At 45.6% G+C, this 26772-nt stretch overlaps 3 protein-coding genes and 1 pseudogene across 16 annotated transcripts; 1 reads left to right on the top strand and 3 right to left on the bottom strand.

The window, feature by feature from the left end:
- Nucleotides 1-2275: 2275 nt before the first annotated feature.
- LOC100829942 (transcription factor PCF2) lies at nt 2276-3685 on the bottom strand. Its single transcript, XM_003576697.4, has one exon. It carries the CDS (start codon nt 3565-3567, stop codon nt 2650-2652), a length of 918 nt encoding a protein of 305 aa, XP_003576745.1. The 5' UTR covers nt 3568-3685; the 3' UTR covers nt 2276-2649.
- Nucleotides 3686-3883: 198 nt separating this feature from the next.
- Nucleotides 3884-14709, top strand: LOC100838841. Of its 14 annotated transcripts, none has more exons than XM_024462962.1 (10): nt 3884-4140; nt 4830-4975; nt 5100-6565; nt 6679-6743; nt 7020-7113; nt 8122-8228; nt 8366-8658; nt 10769-11944; nt 12128-12253; nt 12863-14709. In XM_024462962.1, the coding sequence occupies exons 8-10, from the start codon at nt 11232-11234 to the stop codon at nt 14370-14372; spliced, it is 2349 nt and encodes a 782-aa protein (XP_024318730.1). In that variant the 5' UTR covers nt 3884-4140; nt 4830-4975; nt 5100-6565; nt 6679-6743; nt 7020-7113; nt 8122-8228; nt 8366-8658; nt 10769-11231; the 3' UTR covers nt 14373-14709. The 14 variants fall into 14 exon arrangements, with proteins under 14 accessions (XP_024318730.1, XP_024318729.1, XP_024318728.1 ...); XM_024462961.1 differs by having other exon boundaries at nt 6679-6740; nt 7020-7145; XM_024462960.1 differs by having other exon boundaries at nt 6679-6740.
- A 2093-nt stretch (nt 14710-16802) lies between these two features.
- LOC100839148 (ATPase ASNA1 homolog) lies at nt 16803-22791 on the bottom strand. Its single transcript, XM_003578414.4, has 7 exons — nt 22403-22791; nt 19563-19684; nt 19271-19421; nt 18831-18941; nt 17761-17899; nt 17374-17489; nt 16803-17277 (listed from the first exon to the last, which is right to left on the bottom strand). Exons 1-7 carry the CDS (start codon nt 22676-22678, stop codon nt 17101-17103), a joined length of 1092 nt encoding a protein of 363 aa, XP_003578462.1. The 5' UTR covers nt 22679-22791; the 3' UTR covers nt 16803-17100.
- A 1508-nt stretch (nt 22792-24299) lies between these two features.
- On the bottom strand, nt 24300-25247 carry LOC104585128 (annotated as a pseudogene).
- Nucleotides 25248-26772: the final 1525 nt, after the last annotated feature.

Consider the following 26772-nt stretch of genomic DNA (forward strand, 5'->3'; position numbering starts at 1 on the left):
GGGAGGATGGTAGACATCAAACCCTTTATTAAACTTGACTCGAAGGAGCAAGATTACTCTGACTTCCATCATAAAACACTTTATTTAAGGGAACAATGCAGAAGACGAATATGAAAAACAAATCACAAAACCTAATCTAAAAGTGTGACAACTAAGAGGGATCAAGCCGAGGTCTGCTACTTCACGACATCAATGCAAATACCACAACAAGAAGATAGCAGAGATCCGAGAAGATATGGCGATAATGGCTAGGACGCGCACGGTGATTTTTTGGACAAGAAACTCAGACACATCTTCGCATTGTCGAAACGGAGCCAATGATAATGCTAAATAATATACCGATCCTTCTAAAAAAAGAGCACACCGATATGTACGACGCAAAGAATGAAGATGCAAAGAATGAAGATTTGTACATCACATAAAATAATTGCACCTCTACAAGAATGAAAGCTACCCAGAGAAACTTGTTCACGTCTTTCACTACCTTGGGTTTTCAAAACAAAGGAAGGCCTCCAGGCGATAAAAAAACAAAAACTAACTCTGAATTGGGCAGGCCAAATTGAAACAACAGTAGGCATGGGCTCCCTACCCACGTAAAATGTGGAATGGAAACGTCCACGCTGCAGTCACAGGCCCGTGACAGGCCGCTAGGTGCCCACACGACCTTGTAATCGGTCCATCTCCAAGCTCTTTCGTGCCATAAGCGCATGATGTGTTGCCCAGTTGTCCTGTTACCCCTAAACCTACAGGGTTCACCGGTTCAGGCCGTTGGCTATGAATAACTTGAGATACACGAGGTTCTTAGCAGTGGATGCGTGCTAGCTGATATATGAAATCCAAATGAACAATTTTAGCAGAATACTCAAACATATTCGGTAGATCTTGAGTAATGCTACTAGCTGCTTGTCTGAAGAGTTTGGCTCTTGACAAGCGCAACCAAAGCCCAGAACCTTTCCCTGTCTCAACAATGACTTTTCAGCCTCCTGAAGCGTCGACAGATGGAAAAGCAAAATTCTGTCGTCTTTTCTCGTAAGCACACAGCTTCGGGACGGGAGCAAAGCGAAACCAGCCAGAAACCGTGGAATACAATAATGCAGCGTTATCGGTTAATTCGACTGTTCCGCCGCCAGTCAGTTAAGCAGGGCATGGCCCACGATCACCTGATACAAGCACGGTCAACGAAGCTGCTTTTATCGGGGCCCACGTCCCAGCAACTATACTCTACTGTACTACACGAGCATCTAGGAAGGTGAGTTCAAAAATCAAAACTCCGTTATTCGAAAAATAATAACCAAAACTTCATTAACCAAATCAATCAGGCTAGGTAGATCAAGTCACGTACTCACTCCGTCTCACGATACGAGACACACAGGCATATCTAGATTCTCAATTTGATTAATTAAATAGGCATGTTTTTAATAAAATATACAACATTAAATTCGTTATCGAAAGAACTTTTTAATGATATAATTTTTCAATTATTTAATTCGTATTTAGTTAGCTAAATTGATGATCTAGGATGCGTACACGCCTCGTATTATGGGACGGAAGGAGTAGTACTATTTGTTGATAACTTAGACATAAAAATTTGAACCAAAGTCAACAAATTTTAACATGCAACATGCTGCCAAAATAGAGTTGGCCTCGTGAAAAGGAAGACATGTGAGCTCATAAGCTCATTGTCGATGTGGAAAGAACAAAACTTGTGTGAATACATCGGTTATTTCCCGGTTCAGATAAAATAATGCTCCCTCCAATCCATAATTTATGTGTCGTTTTGTACTAAGTGGATTAAGTGGATGACAATTTTTATGGATCGGATGGAGTAGTAGGAATATAACAAGTATAAACAAACACAAGAAGAAGATGCAAGGATCCTAAATTCCTAAATTCTTGTCGTGCTTTTAGTTGCTAGTTCAAATTTGAACCAAGATCACGACAAAAATTTAGAAATGGAGGGAGTAACAGACTTTGGGTTTAGGTTCTGGTGGAATGGAAAATGTGAGTAGCCTCGATTTGAAATAAAGAAACACAAGAAAAAAAAAGCCAGGTCACTCCAAGCTAGCTGCCCAAGCATGCGAATAGCAAGAGCAATGGACAGCGAGGAGCAAAGTCAGTACAGTTAAAAGCAATGATGTGCCCAGCGCAGAACATTACACTGTGTCAAAGAGCAAACGCAGCCAAGGCAGGTAAAACCACGACACACCTTGTCAAGCTCTCCCTTATCCAGGGTACAATAGTACTATAGCATTATCAAGCCGCACCCAAAGGAAAGTACAAAAGGGTTTACTGCGACCTAAAGAATATTCAGAGCACACATACTGTCAGAAAAATAATACTCCAGCACTGAAATACTACTCCATGCACTTTACTAGCAGCGAACCAAAGCAGATAAAATTCGTAATCTGCTCCTCATTGTCGACAATTGATACTTCTCTACACCAGTTCACCACTCAAACAGATAGTATTACCGCAACGGAACGACTAGTAGAGCAGTAGTTCTCACTTCTTACCACCATCTTATATGAGAATTTTGCACAAGAAACAATATGGAAAAACAGTCCACGCAAAAGTTTTAATCTAGTGTTCGATTGGACTAATCTATGACTATGTAGCATACCGTTGGTGACTTGGCGTTGCCCTGCAACGCTATTCTTCAGAACTGGAATCCGTCAGGGCCTCGCCGTCGTAGTCGTCCTGCAGCCCTTGAGGCTGGTCATCCTCCGTGTTCACCCTCTGGCCATCAGTTTGTTGGTCCTGTGACTCTCCACCGGTGACAAAGTGCATCGGGCTGTAGCAAGCTTGGTTGTGCTGGTAGTTGGCGACGTTAAAAGATTGCGCGCCGGCGAAGTTGACGAGTTCAGAGTTGGTTTGGAAAGCCCAGTAGTGCGTCGGCTGGTTGGCCGCGCCGACGACGTTGGCTGGCTGCGGAACCATCCACACGGCTGCCGATGGAACCATCTGGTTGCCGTCGCCGGCCGCGCTGGAGCCTGTCGCCGGTATGGCAATGAACGGGATGGCGCCTGCGGCGGGGGCCGAGACGGTAGCGAGGCCGCTGGACATCGAAATCGCGCCACCGCCGCTGCCTTGCAGGAGAGGGTCGGTGGCGGCGGAGTAGTACGCCGCCGGGGGCGCCGTGAGGAGTTGCGCCGCTCCGGCTGGGGCACGCGTTGGCTGGAGCTTGCGCCGCCGCTTGGGGCCCGACTCCTCGCCGTCGCCCCCTGGGGCAGAGGAAGGCGACTCGGTGGGGATGCGGAGCACGCCGTCGACGGTTGTGGCGATCGCGGGCACCGTGCCCGTGCCCGTCGCGGCGACGATGGCCGGCTCCGACTGCTGCAGCAACCAGCGGATGGTTTCCCCATCGGACTTGTGGCCCAGCTCGCGCGTGAGCCGGGCAACCCTAGCCGCGCAGGGCGCCGCCATGCGGATGCGCCGTCCACGGCCTTCCACCTTGGTGTGACGGTCGCGGTTCCGCTGCGGAACCGCGACGGCGAGCCCGCCCAAGAACTCGGGCTCCGGCTTCGGCACGATAGAGCCGTTTGCGACCGTCGGGTCTGTCGGGGCCATTGCTATGGTGGTACGAGAGTCGACCGGGAGATCGAAGGGAAGTTCAACCGGCGGTGGCGGCGCTCGCGCAAGGAGGGAGACGAGTGAGGGGGCGGGGCGCGGTGGCAGCCAGATGGGCCAGGAGGGAGGGATGCGGCTCGCGAAGGAGAAGAAGAAAAAGGGCGAGATCAACCGGCGGTGGCGGCGCTCGCGCGAGGAGGAAGACAAGCGAGGGGGCGGTGGTGGTAGCAGCCAGATGGGCCAGAAGGAGGGAGGGGTACGGCTTGCGAAGGAAAAGTAGAAATAGGGAGAGAGATATGGGCTCCGGGCCCAGGGGAAAAAAGAGGGGACGGGACGGGGGATCGGTTGTACCGTGGTCTCTGAATCCGTCGAATGTCTCTCTCTATATCCTGTCCATGCCTCCGGCCTCGATGCGTCCACCAGCGGCGGCGAGGACTGGCCCTTGGATACGGGGGATGTAGCCGCGGTCGGGGCGTTCGCCTCTCACCGTCGGGTGGCCGGAAAATCTCGTCGAAGCCGATCGCTAGCTAGGGTTTGTCACCCCCAAGCTTCCAGGGTTTCGTGGGCTGTGAGGTGAGGCGACATGCTGCGGTGAGAGTATCTGTGCGGTCTATTTAAATTCCCAAGTCGTCTGAGACCTGTTAATCTGGATATGAGTTTACATGGCTCAGAAAAGTCATATCAATTCTTGTTTGGGTCGTCATGGATGTGCTTAGACAAACTAAGTCAAGAAATGAACCTATCTTTTGATATATTTTTTAACAGCTAAATCAGTTACTCTATTACTAATGTTCCTCATGGTTCCTTATTGGCATCATTTGTATGTCACTTTGTTTATCTTGTATCCTTGTTTTTCTTCACGAGTTATATAATATAAGTTTAACACAGGCAGCCTTTTTCCAAGAAAATCCATGTGCCATTGCGGTATTGGCAGAGTGGGTTTAAAATGGAACGTATTGTTGATTGAAAACAAACTATCTATATGACTTTGGCTAACTTATTGCTACAATTATTGTTGCATATCTTAATTTCTGCTGGCTGAGCAAGATAATGCAGTTTCACCTCTTTCTTTTAAATAGCGATACTTGAATAAACATACGATGTTCGTATATGTGTAAAACTAAAAGTTAAGGTGTTATTAATTTGTCTACTTAGTATCACCACCTGCATGCCTGCATGTATACCATTCTTCATGAATCAAACGGACATCTTTCATCGAAAGCTTAATTAATTTGCCAAATTAAATAATCTTCGGAGGACAGGGCGAGTGAGATGCAGGAGCGATTGATGGCGCAGGCGCTGCTCAAGGCTCGCCAGGGACTGTCCAGAGTGGCCGCCGTCTGCTTGGCTGTCCCCTGGCCCTGGGTCAATCACCCCATTGACCAGCACAGAACGCTGGACGGCTAAGGTTAATCAATACCTCCTCCTCCTGCACTGCAGATATCTCTTATATTTCACTGCATTCAAATCTATAATATAGGAAATTTGACTGAATTGACTGACACTGAGATTGACACATCTGTTTCCTGTAGGGAGATATTTCTGAGCCATGTGAAGCTGTTTGTGGAGAACGACGCACTGGCAGGGCAATCTCCATGGTTGCGTGCTCATTGCCTTAGCCTCAATCTTTTCTCATAGTCAAACCATGCCTTGGTCCTAGGTTCATGAATGTTTCTTCAGCTAAATCTGCAATATTGTTCTGTCTACTGGAAAATAAGATTATTTCTCTGATATTAATACGATTTTACCCAGTTTGTAACTAGCCACCTGGGCAACATTGTGATTAGTGGCTCCAAAAAATATTACTCATGCGGAGTTTTTGTGGATTTGACCATTAGTTGGTGCAAAGAAAATATTTCAGGCCACTTTCCTTCTAAAATCAAGCTTGTTATGTTTTCGATCACCATGAGCTTCACGATAATTGATCTAAATTATGTTTACTTCATTCCTGCTTTATATCTCTAATTTATATCATTTATGCATGGCTGGTATGTTTCTCACCATGATCTTCGCTGTATAGTACCACTGTAAGATGTTTCCATATATTTTTCACTCCCTCCAATCCATATTAATTGTCGAAATATTACATGTATCTAGACACTTTTTAGGCATAGATACATCCATATTTGGGCAAATTTGAGACAAATTAATATGGATCGGACGGAGTAATTTTGTTCCTGCTTTGTGTCTCTTATTTACCTGATTGATCTGTCAGTTGACATTGTGTGATCATTTCTGAATAGAAATTTCTTCTGAATAATACAGATTACTGGAATTGTGTCCACACTTGATCTCTCTGTTGCAATGATTGTTCGTTAACTGTTACCACTTCTCGATCATTCCTGTGATTGTCTAGAAAAAACATTTCTTAGATGATCTTTAAAGGTAATTTAGATTTAGGACAGCGATGAAATCACACCGTTGTTATACTTTCATTGTTTTTGTTTTTTGCAGGAACAAGTTCTGGCCCATTTCTTTGATGATCTTAAAAGCTAATTTTGAAGGATGTTGGGTGTAGAGCAATGATAAATCTGCAATAGTAAGATTATCTGGCCCATACTTGTCAGGTTACCAATCTGGATTTTCGTAAATACTTTGGTTTTTCTGAAAAGAAGGTTGCTCCATACAGAATTTGTACCTTTATTGGTATGGTCTAACTGCATTTATTTCAGTATCCAGCTCCTCCATCCCATATGAGTGCCTATGATAAGTTTCTATTTGCTTAGCCCATTCCAGTTTTCTTGATCAAGTTCTGTCCTCAGGAAAGATGGGTACAGCACTGAGAAGAGGCCTTCAAGTTGAAGTCAGCTACAAGGCAACATGGTGTTGTAGTTATTAGTACATGCTCTTCATATGTTTCATATCTGATCAAATGACATTGATGGCCTTTTTTTAGCAACATGGACACTTTTTAGCTCCCCAGCTGGACATTCTCTTAAGCTACTTGATTATCTTTGTAAGAACTTAAGGGATGTGTTTCCATATCCAACTAAGAAAGGTACATATTGCTCTTTCCCTGCATCTTTGTTCTTGCTATTCCCCAAATCCAGTTTCTCATCGTTCTCATGAGAAATTCAAATTTACAACATTTTGACGTTTTGCACATTTCAGGCTCCAGAGGAGTTAGAGAAAGCAACATTCAGACAATTCAATGCACCAGCAACACCTCCATGGTTGTAAATATAGTTCTTCTTTGCTATGATAAAATTAGATTGTCCTGTATTGCACGGGCTATCTTTGTGAGGAATATGCAACTTCATCTATTGCCAAGGCTCAAGACCAAATAAATACAAGTACAAGGAGGAGATAAACTAGAAATTTTAAATATTAATTTTGAGCCAAATATTCTACCCAAATTTTACCGTAATTAATTCATCAGTTATGATGCTCATGACATGTTCTTGTTCCACCTGCAATTTTATTGAGCTGAATTATTGCCAATTTTGCTGCAGTCGGCACCTTCTATATACTAATTTTGCCGCAGTCAGCATCTCGTACGTGCGGAAGGGAATCTGGAGGCCCATGCCTATTATGACAGTGCTTCATGTGAGCGTGAATTAATCCAGTTTACTGCTCCTGTAGGTTTGTTTGCATCTAATGTGAGTTTTTAGTTTACATGCTTCCTTTATCTAATGGAACTCCTCAATCGATGAAGATATGACTATAATTGATATTTATTTAGGTCATACCATTTCTCTAAATTAGTCTATATGAAGAAGATAATTCCCCAGCTTTATTCCTGTCATTTGAAGTAAATTATGCTGACAAATGCATTGAATTCATATTATAATGGAATGCTTGGCATGCTGTTCTTTGTTCTGGAAACGTGAAGTTTGTTTGGCAGGTTGTTTTAAGCTCCACCATGTTGTATGAATGACTGGGTGTAAAAGACACTTAGGCACTGATTAGGGTTGAAAGCATGTTTGGATGGAGTATGGATAATTTTGTCTCAGCATAGTTTTGTACTTTTGTTCAAGTCAGGAAGCGGCACTATTGCGTTGCTGACTAGCTAATTATCTGGTTACATTATGAAGGACCAAGAACACAGGATTTGAAAAAGCACATGATTAGGAAAAACAGAATAATTGGAGTGTCGTATCTCACAAATCCTATCGGGATAGAAAACACATGAATGTTTGGAGGGAACTGTTACTTGAAGGGAGGGGTGGAAAAGAAAATGTGAGATTGTCTCAGACTTCTCAAAAGAAAATATCTGTGCGGTTTGAGCAAATATTGGATTTCCTCTCAAATGTATAGAGGAATGAGGAGATTGCTGCATGAATTTTTGGGAGCTGTTTCTGTTGGAATTTTTGTTATTCCAACAATTCATTGTCCCGAAGGGCTTATAGGAACTTTATCCATAGGATTGGAATCCTACAAAGTTCCTCTACTTCTCCTTTGTTCTAGATGGGGTCTAAGTAGTTATTTCATCCTTTGTTCTTTGTCGCTACATTTTCTCTCACTGATGCAGGGGTATTTTAAGCTCTTGACTTAAAAAATTTACTATCTGTACTTAATGTTTCTTCATCAACACGTACCAAACAAACCTTCAAGGGACAACTGATGATAAAATCAAGGCCAGGGAAGTGGTGGAAGAATTAAGATCTAAAAGGCCTGACATGCGGGTATTGTGACCACGTGTTACTAAATAAATAATGCAGGTATTGTGACCACTAAACCTTCAGAATTTTGTATATCTGAGCTATACATATTTTGGGTTATGTATTGTGACCACCTGTTACTAAATAAATAAAAAAATTTAGTTTCGAAGCATTATTATTTTCCTACTTCATTGCAGGTTACGCTCTTGCTTGATGCCTTTAACAAGGACAGCTTCAATATCTCAGCCTACTTCAGCGGTGATGGAGACGGAGTCAAAGGCGCTGGAGGCTGTGGCAGCGGCGCGAGGTCTAGACCCATTGCCGCCTTCTCTGCAGTGCGGCACATGTGGGCGCACCCTGGATCGCACTGGCATGCACCCGGATCCGGAGCTCATCCGCTGTCGGCCTCCTCACTCCTCAGCACAGGCTTCAGGCAGTCCACCTCGCTGTCGGCGGACGGTGGCTGGGAGGGGTAACTTCAGTTTCTCAGGTACCTACTTCAAGATAGACACTATGTCCATATTCCATTTTTCTTCCATGGAGCAACGCCAATCTTTTTTATTCATTTGATGGAAGGTAATTAGAAAACCAAAGCTTTACCTGCTGGTGGCTGAGGTGTGCACGCTTGCTAGGTAGGATAGAGCTGAACGCAAGGCCGCTCAGTCAAAGTTGTAAATAGCCCGCTTATCGACTGGTTTTTCTGGCCGCTAAAAACAGCTATAATGGTGCTAAGCCTCTTAAGCATTTTTCAAAAACAGTGATAAAATCAGTACGGGAGGTTGTAATGTGGCAATTATGATCACAACTTAATCAGTAAAGTGTCAAATGATGCACCAGGTGATCAATAATACCAGAGAACTATACATTCACAGTTCAACACAAGATTTTAGACTTCAAGGTTCGAACAACAAACACAAATAAAGACATAAAGCCACAAGTACGTAAAATTTGGCCTAGGTTAATTTAGCGCCAAAGCGTCCTCTAGCGCACTGATATCAGCTAAGCCTTTTTGCAAGAAAAGTGAGTAGCGCTAACGGCCATGTCTTCCAGACGCTATAGCGCAGATATAGTGGCGCTGTGAGCTCGCTATTTAAAATTTTGCGCCTGTCGCGAGCCCACGGTACTTGTCACCTCCGATGGACTCGGGTATGTCCACGAGACTACGAGAGCATCAACCGGCCCATCCAAACATAGGGTGGTTGAAGACTCATGAAGGCATCCGACCTTGCTTAGGGGACCTATGTCGAGTTTGAGTAGCAACCAAGACAACCTGGAGATATATTAGGGGTAGGCTAGGCCTTTACCCTAGAGAATCTTCCCTTTGAACCGCCCGCACAGCTGTAAGCCTCACCCGGAGAGGAGTATATAAGCCGGGTGAGGAAAAACCCCAGACAGACAAAACATTCTTCCCTAAGCCTTCTCTAGCCTATATGAGGAAGTAGGGAGAACAGATCTCAACAACCCACTCTTTTACATACAGATCTGGGTAGCCTCGAGGGAATTCATCCCTGAGTTGCTTGAGCACCTCCAAGGCCAGATCAATACATCACATCAAGGGTGTGAACCTGTATAAATCTGTGTTCTAGGTGCTACCATTGGTGATGCTTGGTCATCATTGCTCCGAATCATATATTGCCGGTACGAAACACCGACAGAGAGGGCCCCGCCGCCGCCGTTCACCGTGCGGGCTTTTCTCGACGGTGTCCTCCGACGGCGGTGAGATCGGAGGAGAGGAAGGGTGTGGCACTCGGCGGCTAGGGCTAGGGCTACGCGTTGCGGCCTCTGACCGCATATATACCAAATCAACCTTTTCAGATTTGTTATTACTCCTTTTCTGCTATCACAGTTTGTGCTGAAGAGTTTTGCCCTATCAAGAAAATTCTGAAGCAGTCTTTCAAATTTGTTAATGCTCATCTTGTAGTGGAAAATAGCTGTTGAGTTTGTGTCGAATAATAATTGTCTTAGGTAGGTTTTGCGGACTTGGTGTTGTAATTGTGGTACATGGTGGAGTTTGTGTTAGACTCCGGTAACCCGGGTCCTATATAATAAGGGAGGCAACCACACAATGTAATCATGACAACACAATAGCAATAGGCTTGCAGGAAGAGTTGGAGACCTGTGCCGGCATCCCTGTGACTGTTATTGCAGTACCATGAGTATGAGCGCCCGTAGTCATGCTCCGAGGACGTAAACTTCAGCCGAACCTCCTTAATAAATATTATACCTCGGTGTGATCCTTGATCTTGCATTTGACTAATTCCATGACAATACCAGTCTCACCTTCGACATTATTAAGTTTTTCTAGAACTGTTTCCTTCCAAAAAGTTCTGCATTTTCTGCTAGTACCCCAGAATTGCTCCTGTAGGATGTTTCCTGTATCACGTAGAACTTCGAAATATGCTGACACCTTTTCTTCCGACATCCTGCAAGCATGACCTTGCTTGTGAATATTTGTTGAGACTGATGCTGAACTCCGATGCCACCAGCCGCGTCGTGGATCTTGCCCTGTTGTTTGTACTCTGTAGTTTCTATGTCCATGGTTTGCCGTAACATTCAGCTTAGTGCAATACTGCAATTCTCAGAACAGTTTCCCTCTGCAGCGAAAAATCTTCCCTGCAGACCAGCAAAACAGTCCTTTTCTTTGCAGTGAAACGGAAGACCACTGAAACATTTTGTAGTGGGCGCACTCGTCTGTTTTTGCTGGCACCATTGCGAGAGCATGGTGGAAGCACTTGGCGATGTGGAGCATATATAGAAGCGCATGCAAGGCGCGAGATAGCGAAGCCGCCGGTGGTGTATCATCATGGTTGCCGGAGCAGCACGGAGTTGTGTGCAAGAAAGTGTGGTAAATGGTAGCCAGAACGAGATATTCAGTGAAACGGGCCATCCAGAACCAGAAGTGCCTGTCAAATTAAGCTTCGGTGTGGACGAGCAAGATTAGGTTCCCATCGGCCGTGCAGAATCGATCGATCCACTATATATACAAGTTGGCATTGGATCATGGACGCAGCGCCACTGAGTGTCCTCACTCTGTATCGGCCAGCCGGAGATAGCTAGGACGCCATGGGCACCGCCGCAGACGACATTGTCAACAACCTCTTTCCCCCAAGCCCGGCTCCCGCCCCGTCAGATGACACCGCCAGCGCCGACGACGTCGTGGAGATCGAGTGCTTCGTCATCGCCGGCGTGGTGGCACTCTCCCTCCTGCACGTGCTCGGCTCCCTCCGCCGGCGGTCGAGCCTCAAGCTCCTCCACGCCGCCGTGGGCCTGGCCCACACGCAGTCCTACGCGCTGGCGAGCTACACGCTGGGCCAGATCATGTCGTCCAAGGCTGACGACGCGCTCCCCGGCGTCGCCGAGTTCCCTGTGTGGGCCGCGTGCCTGCTCCTGCTCCTCGCTGGCACCGACGGGCTCACGGCCAGCGGCCTCGGCGAGGTCGAGGGGTGGAGGGCCGCATACACGGGGTTCCTCGTCCAGGGCACGTGGGTGGTGCTCATCGTCGTCTTCTTCGGGCCCGGGACAGGGTACCTGGTGCCGCTCTGCCTCATCGTCTTCGTGGCCGGCGTCAAGGCGTACGCACGGGTGGCATCGTTGAGGATGGTCGGCGACAAGCACCGGCTCTGCGAGAGCGTGAAGCCGGTCGCTGACTACATGGAGCGCGAGCACCGGCTGCCGATGAATTCTGGTCAGAGACCTGACCCCATCAGCTTGCAAGGTTATCGGTACGTCGTCGCCGGTGAACTGAGGAAGAAATACGACAAGACACCCGAGTTAAGGTATGCGTGAGTACTCCCTGGCTGTTCCCGGCAAGGTCAAAAATCTCGTATTCGACAAAATTTGACGTAAATTTCGGTACTTTTAGAAACTGTATCCCGACCCCTACATCAATTGATGCACACAATCATTTTTGCTGTAACATCCCAAACCATGGTTTTCCACTCTTATTATTTGTTTTGTAGGAATTTGGCTTTTGGAGGAACCATCCGAGGAACTTCGCGAAGCTCACCATCTCTATTTTCAAGCTGCCTCTCACTTCAACGTTGCAGTCATTTACTACAATCTTCGTTTAATTCCTTCCGTAATAGGTAACATGTATCTAAAGTGTCTATTGGATTCGAGTTTTTGCTTCGATGATCTATACTGTATTCATGCACTACTAATATCTCTACTCCCTCCTTTTCTCAAAATAGCGAACATAAGTTATGTCTAGGTCAAACTTTTTTAATCTGGATCATGTTTATCAATAAAAATATCAACATGTACTATGTTTACCCTAAAAACAATACACTATGAAACATATTCCATGGAAATCTGTTGGCATTGATTAGATATTCTAGCTGTTGACATTTTTCCTATAAACTTGGTTTATCTTAGAAACATCATGAGTACAACATGATCTGAATTTTATTTCCGTGTGACCTATTCTCATGCGTCAGTATGAGACCGATCAGGTGACCCGCGATGCAACTTTATTCAGACAAAAGTTTAGTGATATACCTCCTCCGTTCCATAGTATAAGGGGCCCACGCATTTCGACGTCTAAATTTGACCATCAATTAGACCAACTAAATGTGAATTATGTGTTATAAAAATTATATATTATTAATAACCACACGTGGGGTAAATTAGTGGTTAAAGTTAAACCTCGAAAATATGTAATCCTGAACACTAAAGTGGCTATTGAAATGCACTAGGAGAAAGGAGGAGGACGCCAACATCATCACCGTGGAGCAGATCTGGCGGTGCACTGGGAGCGTCCTGCGCTCCGAGAGGGGCTCGCAGCTCAAGGACGTGTGCCTCTCCATGGCATTGTCCAAGATGCTCAACCGAAGGTTCACAGACTCCCCGCTCGCCGAGGCAGGGCTGGAGAAAACCCATGACTTCGTGTTCCAAGGCCTGCTCGCCGGAGACGGGCCGCACGAGCGGGCGTTCAGGGTCATCGAGGTAGAACTTGCTTTCGTCCATGATTTGTACTACACGAGATACCCTTACCTCTACCACATGGGCCAGTACTTGGCGCTCTCTTTGCCCGTCGCCATGATCATCCTCTGCTCGTGGCTCGCCTGCCTGCTCTACCGGAATTTCCAGAAACACAGCCCCGATAGCATCTACGCGGGCACAACGATGGTCCTGATGTTCGCCGTGGCGTTCTTGGAGGGATTCCAGATGTACCTGTACATGGCCTCCGGTTGGTTTAAGGTGGCGTTGATCCGGAGCTACGTCACCAGACCTGTGTTGCAGAGAGAAGGCTGCTCTTTGTTCCAGGTGATCATCATCAGGCTCCTGTTGAGCTTCAAGGCGGTCCGGCCATGGGAGGAGAAGCTCGGGCAGTACTCGCTCCTCCACGCTCTCCACAGCTCCGGCCGGATCACCAACTGCTTCCGCTGCTTGACCCTGTTCTTGCTCGACAAGGTCGACAAGGGGCGAAAGAGAGGGAAGCCCGTGAAGCAGTCTGCACAGGTGAAGCAAGCCGTCATCGATTCCCTCCTGGAAAGCGACGGCCATCTCACGAAAGGCGTAAGGTCCCTGCAGAACAATGGCGTCCACGGGCAGCTCTCGTGGGCCTGCGACGAAGGGACCGTGACCCGGACCATACTGGTCTGGCACGTCGCCACAGACCTGTGCAAGCACCAGCTGGATGCGCAAGCCAAAGAGAAGAAGCGGAAGCGGCTGTCCGAAGAAGAAGAAGAAGATAGCACGGCGGTTGACGCGGCAGCCTCGGTGGCCTCCGACTTGTCGCGGCACTGCGCGTACCTCGTCGCCTTCGAGCCCGGCCTCCTGCCGGATCACAGGTCCGTCTCGGCGTCGGCGCTCGACGGAGCCATCGACGAGGCGCGCAAGCTGCTCCGAGGCGCCAGGAAGATGAGCAGAAAGTGCGAGCAGCTTATGGGCATCGTGGACGCCGGCAACGGCGTGGGTGGCGGCGATGACGGTGAGGTGCCCGTCGTGGTGCTGGGAGCTCGGCTCGCGAGGCAGCTGAACGAGGACGTCCGGGACCCGGCGGTGCGGTGGAAGGTGCTGGCTGATTTTTGGGCGGAGATGATGTTGTACGTCGCGCCGTCTGATGATGCACGGGCGCACCTGGCGGCACTGGCCGGAGGTGGGGAGTTCGTGACGCACCTCTGGGCGCTGCTCACGCACGCAGGCGTGCTGAAGCGTGGCACTCCTCGTCCTTCTAGTTCTGGGTCGCTAGCTGCCGTCTGATCGATCGCTCCAACCAGACATGCATATATGTACCGGCTGACATATGTCGCGTGCTATCTCGCGATGCATCTATATACACGGTAAGTAAGTACGCGTGCGAGAGCGATGTATGATGCATGGTTTGGTTTTGCTCGGACAACTACCGCCGTGCTATCGTGGCTCTAATTTTTATTACTCCCTCGGAACATCCAAGACATTTATTATGGATTGGATTGGAGGGAATAGTTGTTTCATAGATCTATACTCTCATACCATGTAATATAATAAGATTATATTGTCGTTGAGAGATAACACCAGAATTAAGAGATTTCGACGAGGGTGTAAGGGATTTGCAAAATTTTCGAAGAATCTGCAGATTTGCACTAACATTTTTCAAAAGAAATTGCGGTGGCATTTTCCGAATTCGCCAAAATTGCAGTGGAATATATATAATTGGCCCCAAAATATGTGTAAATGAGATTTCCATAAAATTATCAGTCACTTGACAATTGTTTATATGGGTTGTTCTACAAAGGGGCCTTTCTACGGTACTTGGGAGGTACCCTGAGGTACCGGTACCTTCCTACCATCCGACGATGATCTGAGCAGTGAGCAGGTTAACTGCCCGGACCATGTCAACCTTCCGCCGGCACCCATGATCCCATCATCTCGGTGGCCATCCCCTGCTCTACAATAGAACGGCTGCCGTCGCCAACGTCAACCTTGCTGAGCGGCCAATCCTATCTCCCGGCCGCCCTAGGTGCAATATGTGTCTCCCTGCCGCGGCTCTTCTGTGGGCTGGTTGGGCAGCGGCAGCGGCGGGAAGCCACACACGCCCGAGGAGTCGATGGCCAGGTGCAGGTGCTATATTGGCTTCAAATCTATTTATGTTCCTTTTACCGTCGGGAAGTTTGTGCTCGCCGTTGGAGCACAGCTCATGCAAGGATTATTTTCGCCCGTGATGGGATCTTCCGGCTGGTAATTCACGCGGCGGCGGGGGGAAACATTCAGGTGATGGTATCGGGACCATTAATCTGCAGCCATTGGATGCTTGAAAATATACGGCCAGGAAAATTTCCAAATACAGTAGAACATCTCTCTACAAAGATCCAAAATCAGGGTTTTAGGGCATTTATAAAAAGTTTTAAATAACTTCTAGACATATTCATAATGCATAAATTATGACTTATGAATACATGATTATGCTTGATTAACCTACAATTAGTCCTCAAAATAATTGATTTTCTAAAAAACAGCATTAAATTTCTAATGAACCGGTGTGTTTTTATGTAGAACAACATTGAATTTCTAATGAACCGGTGTGGAAATTTAATGTTGTTTTTTAGAAAACCAATGAGCCAACTTTTTTAACGTATAACGTACATATATAGCACCAACTTCCCAAAGACAAGAACTTGCATGTAGCGTAGTGGCTAGGTACGCGCTGGAGCTCCACCGTCGGTCACGCGAGTTTGAGTTCCATGGGACCAAATTTCGCATGTATCACATGGAGTTTTATCCCTTTGTTGTTCTGGCCTCACACGCTTGTTCCTTAGTGGTAACACAAGGTTCGAACTTGCGCACTAGTTGTAATCGATGCGTCCCTCGTCGTGTTGGGCGGTCGACTGGCCCGGCAGCTGACAGAGGACATCCAAGAGCCGGCGTTGCGTTGGAAACTGGAAAGTGCTCTCTGAATTCTGGGCAGATATGATGATGATGTACGTCGCGCCGTGTGACTTGCGAGGACACCCAGGCCCGGGCGCACCTGGAGGCCCCGGCGAGAGGAGGGGAGTTCATCACGCACTTGTGGGTGCTCCTCACACATGCTACCATGCTCAAGCGAGGCCCAATGGATGCCGTCGGATCGATCCAACCACTTCACAACACGTATTTTCGTGTTTTTGGTTTTTATTTTTGTTGATTCATTGACGGAAAAGCAGTTTTAAAGCTTTTCTTGCAAGGGGTATGCCCCCAGCCATGGTGTTTTCAATGGATTTATGTTCTCACCGTTTGAGGTGAGCGACTCATGCGGCTTTTCAAAACTTCTGAGTTAGTTAGCTTGTGCTAGTATGGTATTTTACAATTTTTGTCAACGTATACGTGCAGAAGTATCAAGATGCGAAGGACGGATCAAGAAAATTTTATTTCGAGAGAATACAATGAAACTTTAAGTTTTGTTGAGTATCTTCATTATTTATGTTCGTTCGTGTATCGATCTTGTGTACTTTGTCTCATGAGTACTTTGTCTCATGAATCAATAAAGCCAGATCGTTTGCTCAAAAAAAAACTTCATCAGCCATGCCTAAAACTATTGCGCATGCTAAGCTTTGTGTTTCTTTTTGCAAACTAAGCTTTGTGTTTCTCTAGAGTTTATTGTTGCTCTCTGCCTCGGTCAGTTTAATGGAATTTCAGATATTAGGCTTAGCCAGATAGTACAACAGTACAATCGAGTTTCAATGTAATCAATCCCTTTCGCAACGCAGAACAACTCGGGAGAACCAACTCCCGCCGGGCAGCCGCAGCAGTATCGACTCTTAAAGTAGACTTGGAAGATAAAGAAAAACAGGCCTATACCACGAGCTAATAATACATTTTCTTCAGATAGCTATAACAACAAATCTAAAATTTTCAATTGTGGAAACATGAAATGGAGGAAAACAGCCGGAGTATGCAAGAACACAGGAAGATTTTGTAGTCCTCTATAACTGGTCTGTGCGGAGTGCCATGAACTTTGACAGGTGAAAAAGGCTCATGCTACCTGCTTTCCTTTCCTAACTCTATCTAGTTCTGTCTCAGCTTCTTGCAGCGCTGACTTCAGCGTAGATACTCTCTCTTCTAGTTCCTCCACGCTGCCCCGCCTCAGTGCAGATTTGTATGGTGCAAGGAAGTGCGTGGAGAAGTTTTGTAGAGCCTGAACACCACATACCTGAATAATAACAGAAGCCAACCAATTTCAAGTACTGATAATAAGTGTAGTAAAAAGTAACAGAAGTTTGCAAAGGTTCAGTGGTGGATTTCTTGCCTCCTCTGGGAGCAACGGTAACTTGGTTATGTTGAAGTCGTCGTATAACATATGGAACTGTTCAACATACTTTTGTTGCATCCTTATGCGTGCTTTTAGCAGTTTTGACTCAACAGCTGCAATGTTTGACATATGAGTAGATTGGAATGCATAAAGGTGTTGAAAGGTATTTGAAATGAAATATCATGGAGAGTCCCTGTTCTGTCCTATATTGAAAATGCTTCTTCGTTAATACTACAGACTCTTGTCAGCCAAAGTTCAGGAGAGCGTGATTCTTTGCTTGGAAAATACACATGACATTCAAAGGTGAATCTGGTATAATTTCATTTCCAAGAATATATATACCAAGACAGTAAATTTGCCAGATAAGAAAACGTTTGTACTAACCTTCCTCATCAAAAATAACTTGATTGATAATAATATTGTGGGCATCAATCTCAAATTTTGCTAACTCTTGCACCAATCTCTCCGTTTCATACAATGAAAGAAATTCAGGAATACAAACACAAACAAAGGTTGTCAAGTCCTGGGAAGAAAACCAAAATATGAGTCAGAAGGGGATAACATCTTTAACATCAGGTGCTTTCAATAATGTAGATGTATTCAAAAGATAATCAATAGTAAAATGATGAGATGATCCAGCAAGATTCATAATTTTATGCTAATCCAGTAGAACTCTCATATGCCTGAGTTAGACAATTGAAGAACATCTGACAGGCTTACACAGCTAAATCTGTACACATAACATATTACATATATAATGTTTTGCAACGCACCAAAAGCAACAGTTCAACTTATGATTGCTCTATACACTAAACTAACTACACAAACGGTTTGCTCTGAGCATACCGTGAAATGGTTCGACCCTCTACCAATACTTTTCAATTTGATAATCTCATAGGAGCGCTAATATATTTTGTGACTCCAAGCCTAGACCATAATTCACACGCCCTATAGCTGACTATTATCGGAGTTGTGTAATAGAGGAGCCTTCTACTTTGCGTTCTCAAATTATTCATAACCATAGTTCTGCCGGTGGCAGATGTGCATGTTCCTTGGCATATAAGACCGGAGTTCACATGATATACATCCTATCTATTAAAAAAAAAGGGGGGGGGTTACCCAGATTACATAATGGAATTAACAAAGTTTGCGGCCCATAGTACATTCAGGTCTGATAAACACACAGGTTGTGAGTGCATCCTTGAAAGCTTATCAAATGCTCCAGGGTGACACACCCAGCTGCAACAAGGGCACTTCACAAAAATTAAGCTGGCATACAATTTTCAAACAATACCAGCATAAAAAAGAGAAGGCAAGGAAAATAATTGGCTGTCCATTTTACAAACCCCAAATGATGGGGAGCACAGAACAGCCAATGAATTTAAGTAGCAACAAAGATCTATCTTTCTAGTAGATATAATATATTTGGTTCTCTATATGGTAGGCAGTCTTACTGGATCTTTAAATTGTCTGTTCACTTGCTCGATCACGTCCTTCATGCCTTCAAGTCTCCCAAGCATTGCATCCTCATTCAGTTCATCACCAAGACCAAACATTCGACTGGCCTGTCAAGGTCATACATTGTTGTTCAGCTGCTTGCTGATGTTCATCTCCATTAGCCCAATTACAAGTTCATGCATGACTATATGTGGAAGCACACATCACGTGCTTATTACCATTTCAATACAAACAGTGGAAGAATGTCACCAATTCATCACAATATATTTTTTCAACGAGAACTCAACATATTGAACAATTAGGCAACCATCTTTTCTTCGGATGCCATTATGTCCTCAAAATCTTGGAACATGACCATGTGCATACATGTGTGGACGACGTGACAACAACCGTAGTTTCCAATAGGATGAAATGTATAAAGATTATTAAAGAATACCTGATTCAACATACCACCGAACCTATTTTTCAAGGACATCACTTTCTCTAGACCCTTCTCCAGTGTTGCTGGGAACTGCAGCAACCGTAAAGTATGCCCTGTCGGAGCAGTATCGAAAACTACAACAGAGTAATCCATTGTTTGGACTAATCTGCAGTAAGAGAGCAAAACTTAGACTCCGATAGTTGCTGGAGATTTAGTGGGCTGAATTTTGTCTAAAAAAGTGGGCTGGATAAGAAACTTTATTTGCAGAGGGAAGAAAGGTGAACACCAAACTGAAGGCTGTAATTACTTCAACATTTCAGCAAAACTCATAGCTTCATCAACTCCTGGAATTGCATTTGTCAATTCTGAAAGAAATCCTTCCATTCCTTCATTCGAGAAATCATCATTTTCTACCTTTGGATCAATTTCCTGAAAATTAAGCATTGAAGTGAACTGGATGGACCAAGAGACCATTTATGGTAAAAGTAAAGTTTTTTTTACAGAAAGAGTCAGACTAATGGAAGTGGTAAATCGAAATGATAAAACTACGACGGTAAACAGAAAACAGAACAAAATCAAGCCACCAGATAGCAAAACATATTGGCAGGTCTGTGGTTCGGTCCGTTTGTCTGACAGAAAAGATGGATTATTTTGGAAACTGGAAGCTAGAGGTAGGTTCTCGGTAGGTTCATTGTATAGATTGCTCAAGAGGTCGCAGATTCAGTTCCCTTATTCTTTCCTTTGGAATATTAAAGTTCCTTTGAAAATTAAGGTTTTTCTGTGGCTAGTTCATAGGAGATCGATTCTCACTAGGGAAGTACTTAGTGAGAGGGGGATTGGGGAAGAGGTTGGCTGCTTGTTTTGCTCGAGGAGAGAGACAGCAGATCACCTGTTTTTTTCCTGCTCTCTCGCTAAATATGTTTGGAGAATCATTCTTGTTAGCTTCGACTTGCCGTCTATACCATCTGGAGTAGGCAATGTTTTAGATATTTGGCTGCTCCAGTTTGGGAAGCGGGACAGGAAGCTGGTGCTTGTTGGCTTCGCTGCAGTTATCTGGGTGATATGGAAAACTAGGAACGATGCCTGTTTTCGGAATATGATGCCTAATGATCCATCTGCTGTAGTTTTTGCAATTTGCGCTATGATTAACCACTGGTCTGGCTTACAGAAATCAAGTTCTCAGGAGGTGCTACGCAGGTTCTCTCGTCGTTTGTGGCGAGTCACGGCTGACATCTTCCGGAGATCAAGGGGATGGGCGCCAGTTACCAGGAGGCTGACTAATGGCGCGCTTGCCTAACAAGAGCAGTTTGGTCTTCAAGGAAACTTCGCTTATTGCCGGAATTGCTACAGGACTTGTTTTCTAGTTTCCTTGTATCTAGTTTCCCAGTTGATGGGCAGTACTGTGTTTGGGGGCACCCTGTGTGGCTGGCAAGTAGGGTCAGGGCATGAGGGCTCAGTTCCTGTATGGTTTAACTTATCTCAGACACTGTGGTTTCCTTTAATGAAACCGGGGGGTCGCCCCTTTTGATAAAAAAAAAACATATTGGCAGCAATAGTCTGCAAACGAATTGTCATTGGACTATACCTGTTTTATACCATGTATCCCAAAAAATAACTGAATATCTAGTTAAAAAAGACTTTCTAGAAGAATGATCTCCATCAGAGGGAGTATATAACATGGATCATAAAATTTATGACAACTGAAGCAATAATACAGGTTCAAATGAAAGTTCTCCTTGGATGAACCAGACATCTTATATAAAAGGGGTTGCTAGATAATCGGTACTTTTTTTTTTCTCCAAGTCAGCCACCTTACTCTCTACTGAACCATGGGTCCTCGGTACAGCATATAAAAAGGAAATTTCTAAACAGCATACTTATTTTCCACAATCACCACCATATTGTTCGAGCTTTTTTACGGTACCTGATACTGCTCATTGGTGAGTAGCAGTATAAATTAATTCTAATCATTGATTAGCAGGGTTAATTTGGACTTTCCAATTAAAGGCTCATCTTGCTGGTGACGATATTTCTTCCGGCTTATGAGTACCGGCCCATTCTTCTAGCAGTTCATTTGCCATTATGCTGCTGCCTCCGCCACTCTTCATCGCTAGGCCAAGCCGGCATCCACGGTAGCCTGTCAGCGCCACCTACCTCTTGTCCTCAGTTCCTCACCACTGTGATAGATGCAGAGCGACCGCTTCGGCAAGCCATCAACTTGAACCTTATCCTCTGCCGCATCTGATCCCACGAGACTGCTCGCTTGGCCTGTCTAGTTAATTCCTATGATAATCGGTAATGATGTTTCTAGCAGCTCACAAGCATCCACTATTCACCTGAATTTGAAGCACCATGTTCCGATCACTTAAAAAGTTAAAATTTGCACAGCAAAATCAAAAGAGCTCGGATAGAACATGGCCAATCCCCCCTAGCGTTGATCGATGAAGGACAATGGAGAAGGTGAGCTTGGGGCTGATCGATGAAGTAAAACAGAGGTTAACGATCGCTGGAATCGGAGCTGAACCATACCGTGGGCACCGCTGGCCGGTGCCGCGTGGCCAAAACCCTAGCGTTGCTGATGCGTGTGGGTCTGGCCGTCCAGGTCTCGATGTGCAAAGTCTTCCGATTTTGCCCCTAAGACTCACGTCACACAACATATACTGCTTGCTGATGTGCAGCAGTATATATTAATCTCCGCGGTTAGATCAACAAAAATAGATGGCTTATATCCATCTGAGGGTACCATAAAAGTGCTCTATTGTTCAAGCAGAAGTAGAATCTCTATCTCCATAAAGAAAGGTTAATGAACATACAGGTCCTGTTACTAAGGAACTGCCCACATATCACAAGTAGCAACAGAAACCCAAACGCCCAAAACTGGAAATTCCCAGTTATAATAGCCATCACGAGCACCTCTGGCAGAGATACATCTCTACAGAGAAAATAGGGGCAGCGTAAGAATATTCTACTAGCACGGTCTCCCCTCTTGCACGGTTCCTCACCAAATACGGTGAATCTACAATCCAATGGAATCAACAAGCTACGATCATGCGGTCTATCTATCTAATCCGCGTAAACACCAACAAATTGGGCCGAATCGAGAGAACCGGCGAGAGCCTGAAAAGAGGGTGGAAATGTATGTATTACCATGGCGTAGAGGTTGGAGAAGCCGCGGACGAGGGTGGGGAACTTGGTAAAGCGTTGCTGGAAGGCGTCGCTGAGGTTGTGAGCGGGGTCGGTGGAGATGACGAGCACGGACTGGCGGACGGAGGCGAGGAGGATGGAGACGATTGAGCTGCAGGTGGTCTTGCCCACGCCGCCCTTGCCGCCTACGAACACCCACTTCAGGGAGTCCTGTTCCAGGAGGTTCCGCACCGTCGGGTCCGGCGCGTCGCCGGCCTGCACCACCGCCGCTGACGACATCCGCTCGCTCCTCCGGTTCCGCCGGGGCGAGAGAGATCTGGAGGGTGGAGAGGTGGGAGCCGGACAGCGCCTCCTTCCTTTGGAGGTGGGACAGGTGGCACACGAAACAGGAAATTGTTTCCCCTTCTGGATGCTTTTGCTTGGTTGTAAATTTGTGTTTATCTTTCATCAAACGGAGGATTATTAGTGTAAGACTATGATTTAGCGCTGCTTTAATTATATTCCTTCCGTCGATAAGTTAACTGATGTGGATTTGTATAACAATCCGTACAAATTCACGTCAGTTAATTCGGGACGGAGGTAATATAGTTCTACGCGCATAAAATTTGTATAATACAGTCCGATTCTTGCGATGAATAGGAAAAATCATGTTATTTAGTTGGTCTACATTCCTAATCGGATATGTCCACAAAATATTGCTAACCGAGGTAGCTTTACTTTTTTCATCTGTTAAGAAAAAAATATGGTATCACCCCAATAAATTTTAAAATAATGTGTAAAAACTGAGGTTACAAGGACCCCACAACAAGGCACCACTGGAAGAAAAAATGACACAAAACGCATAACAGATCAAGCGTCGAGACCATCAGTGAACATGATCGCTGTCATTCATAGCTCCCGATCGGACGATTTTAAATTCATCATGCACAACCTTCGACAACCGACCACCCGTGAACATGATTCTTATCATTCGTTGCTCCCCATCTAATGACTTCAACTTCATCACACACAACTTTCGATCCAACAACAAAGTAGCCCTCTGCCAAATATTTGGTCATCCACCGAGGACAAGGAAGATTCAATCTTGTCGGCGAGCATCGAAAGAAGTATGTTTGATCTAGGATAAACACATGCATGTGACCACTATGAATGTCTCTAAAATAACACTTGTGATTTCACGTTGACCACCCATGATCCGTGGAGTGAACTTTGTTTTTTCGAGAATGACATAATTAAAATTATTTTGACACAAGACCGTCTTAGCAAAAAATAAATCCTACTTTGTGCTCATGAAGTGTCCAAATTTGACGAAAAAATTATCACAGTGTACTCTATTTAATAATATTTTTCAACTTTGTACCTCACTTAGTGTTGTTTTTTCCCACTTTTTGTCCAATTTCCCAAATTGTATTGAATCTGACAAGTAGGGCCCGCTCGTGGGGCTAAGCTTGTCAAATATTGGATGTTTTGCTAGATATACACAACCGGAGGGTGTTTCGAACATGATCCGGTTAGTCCAATCATGACCGAATCATGCTGCCGGGTAGCAGCATCCACATTGTGTATGGTACCCCGCTATTTGGTCGATTCTCCGTTGTTGCCTGGGTCGACGTCATCCATCCCTAAACCTAGGCTGCATCCCCACCTAGCTCGTAGTCCTGCTGCACGCCAACATCACCCGGAAGACGGTTCCATGGATCCGCGGACGACGAGATGTCTGCCACGGCCCATGGTACAGACGCAAGGCAGCACTGGCAGGCAAAGCTTTTTCCCTCTCGATCGTGGCATAGTCATAGTCCCAATTTTCCCACAGAAAAAGCCGATGAACACACACGCCACCACGAGTCGTCACAAAAACTCACGACAAATACGACCCGGAAATCACACACTCGCACGTACGCTAGTAGAAGAGCGAGTTGTATGTGGAGAGCGTGGCGGCGACGCACACGACCAAAGACGGCAGCAGTGTCACGTTCATCAGCATCCCTTTGAATGAAAACCACATCCAGATGAGGTACACGAACCATCCAAACGCCATGACCCAGCCTGGCAAGGTGTCTTGATCGATGGTGAAAGAGAACAGCTTGGAGTTGACCTGAAGCAGGCCGGCGATCGCTGGGCCGCACGCCATGCCAAGGGCGCTGGCACTGACAAATGCCGCACAAGCCTGCATTCAGATCCGAGGAGGAACACAGTCGCTGATGTATCTCCGGTTCACGGCTCTCGCGACGCCGATCCCATCCTACACAGCAGTGAATTCCCATCAGGGTCAATGATCGCGTATTTGACAAGATATTGATGCCAGGAATTTCATGAGAAACAGTTATTGCTTCTTACCCACATAGAACACGGCCAGTGAGGAGAATTGCCAAGGAGTGCAAGTCATAGGCCAGGGCGGACATGACATTGCCAAGGAGGAGCACGACGCTGCTCAAGAGCAGCGGCCGGAAGTAGGACATGTTGGACCACACACTCAAGTAGACTGAGGAGAGCCACGGCCATGGACCCTAAAATGGCGCCGCACACCGTCGCCGCTGCGCCAAGGCTCGTCGTGTAGTCGTCGGCTGTCGGGACCACGATGTACGTGTTGACCATGTACAGGAAGGTGTTGGCCAGGTTGAGCACGAGGGTGATGAAATGGTACTTATCCTCTGAAATCTGCTGCTCTTCTGAACCTTGCGCGATTAGCGCGTGCTGTCCCTGGAACCGCAGGAAGTTCGTCGAGTTCGTCAGCTTATCCGCAGTCCCCTTAATCATGTCGATTATGGGATCCTTCAGATGCCACCGGATGGAAGATTATGTCAGTGTTAGCCACATAAGAACTAAACGATCACATCCTATTTGCAGTGACGAGAGATGAAGAGAGCACAAGACTAAAGAAACCTTTTGAATGGCAATAGGCGTGGGTTCTGGTCATAGATATTCAGATAACTTCCTTCGCGTTCCTCCGGATCGCCAAGATTGCCAGACAATTCCCCCACCACGGCTCCAGTACCCTAATCACAATTCAAGTTTCAAATTTTAATCGACTCGACTATGTAACAGCCCTATGGCAGTTACGGTAGCCATCATACGCTTCCCGCCATATTTCTCCCGATCCGTTTCGCGAGCCCGAGCGTGCGGCACCCCCACACCTCATGCTTTTTTCCATGTCCGCGTGGAGTGAACCGTTGATTCCATCCGTGCATGCAAATAGAAGTGTGAGGGGGTTGCAGCATCAACACACGTGTGCATTTAAAATGCTCTAGAAAATTTAAAAAGTTGTCTAGATCAAATTGTGTACCTGATTTATAATCCATTTCCTTAGTTGACTTCGTATCGACGAGGGCTTCGAAACAAGATCCCGATTAGATATGTTTCGACGACTTTTTTTCAAGCTTGGGAGTTACCAACCATAACTGTGCGTGTTAGCAGATATATTCACTATTAGTTATCGGTGTGGAAAGTACACTCAGTGGAGTGTTTCGAAACCTTTTTAGAGCTTTGTAAGATCCCGGGACCGGAATTATACAATTTAGCCCCAAATTGCTAACCTTTGCATAATTCAAGCATTAGGTTCTTAACCTACGATAAACACCTCAATACATACACGCATTAATGTGCTCATCGCAGGATTTTGCAACATGAGTATCATTACCAAACTCTATAGAAGAGAGTAATTACAAAGCTCATACAAGGAGCAGAATAACAAATATTACAAAGAGAGGACACATGTCCCAACATTACATCATTACATCAGCGGAAGTCGAATTATGCTCGAGTACGGACAAGAATACAGCATGGCCTGAAGAGGCTGGAAGCTAGAAGGAAACCCGCCACAAGTCTCAGAACCCTGATCTGAATCTCCTGGCTAAACATCGAATCCAACGTCGTGCTCCACGAAGAAGCTAGTGGCTCACCTCCTCTGCTGGAACCTCTGAAGAAAACAACGTTGCAAAGCAACTGAGTACAAAGTACTCGCAAGATTTACAGGGAGATCTATGCTAGTATGCAACATGTCTTAAAGGAGGGTAAAGTGGGGCTATGCAGCAGCAGATATCTGGAGATACACTCTAATAACAACGTCTAATGAGAGGAAGAGAAGCGTCTACCAAGTTGTAAGGTGATTAACCTAGTTACTAAACACCAAACAACACAATCCTCATATCACCCCCTCAACACCCTGTGAGGAAGCAATCCAAAAGACACTCACACTTAATTAGTTTTAAGCATATCCAGAAATAATCCCTAACTACTAGTCAAGTTGTTGAGATTAAGTTGGTTAAGTTTTCTATGATCAAGTAATGACCAACCAAGTCATCCATAACCGCGGACACGGCTTTCCAAAAGATTTATCACTGCAGGGTGTGCCAATTTATCCGTACACGTTCGAC

This window comes from Brachypodium distachyon, chromosome 4, assembly GCF_000005505.3.
Source record: "Brachypodium distachyon strain Bd21 chromosome 4, Brachypodium_distachyon_v3.0, whole genome shotgun sequence".
NCBI lineage: Eukaryota > Viridiplantae > Streptophyta > Magnoliopsida > Poales > Poaceae > Brachypodium > Brachypodium distachyon.

Coding starts and splice junctions, on each gene's coding strand:
- LOC100829942 (XM_003576697.4), bottom strand. CDS start 3,567: ATGGCCCCGACAGACCCGACGGTCGCAAACGGCTCTATCGTGCCGAAG.
- LOC100838841 (XM_024462952.1), top strand. CDS start 11,232: ATGGGCACCGCCGCAGACGACATTGTCAACAACCTCTTTCCCCCAAGC. Junction 11,945..12,127: donor GACAAGACACCCGAGTTAAG/GTATGCGTGAGT, acceptor TTTGTTTTGTAG/GAATTTGGCTTTTGGAGGAA. Junction 12,254..12,862: donor TTTAATTCCTTCCGTAATAG/GTAACATGTATC, acceptor GAAATGCACTAG/GAGAAAGGAGGAGGACGCCA.
- LOC100839148 (XM_003578414.4), bottom strand. CDS start 22,678: ATGTCGTCAGCGGCGGTGGTGCAGGCCGGCGACGCGCCGGACCCGACG. Junction 18,942..19,270: donor TCGGTGGTATGTTGAATCAG/GTATTCTTTAAT, acceptor TGACCTTGACAG/GCCAGTCGAATGTTTGGTCT. Junction 17,278..17,373: donor TACCGTTGCTCCCAGAGGAG/GCAAGAAATCCA, acceptor GTTATTATTCAG/GTATGTGGTGTTCAGGCTCT.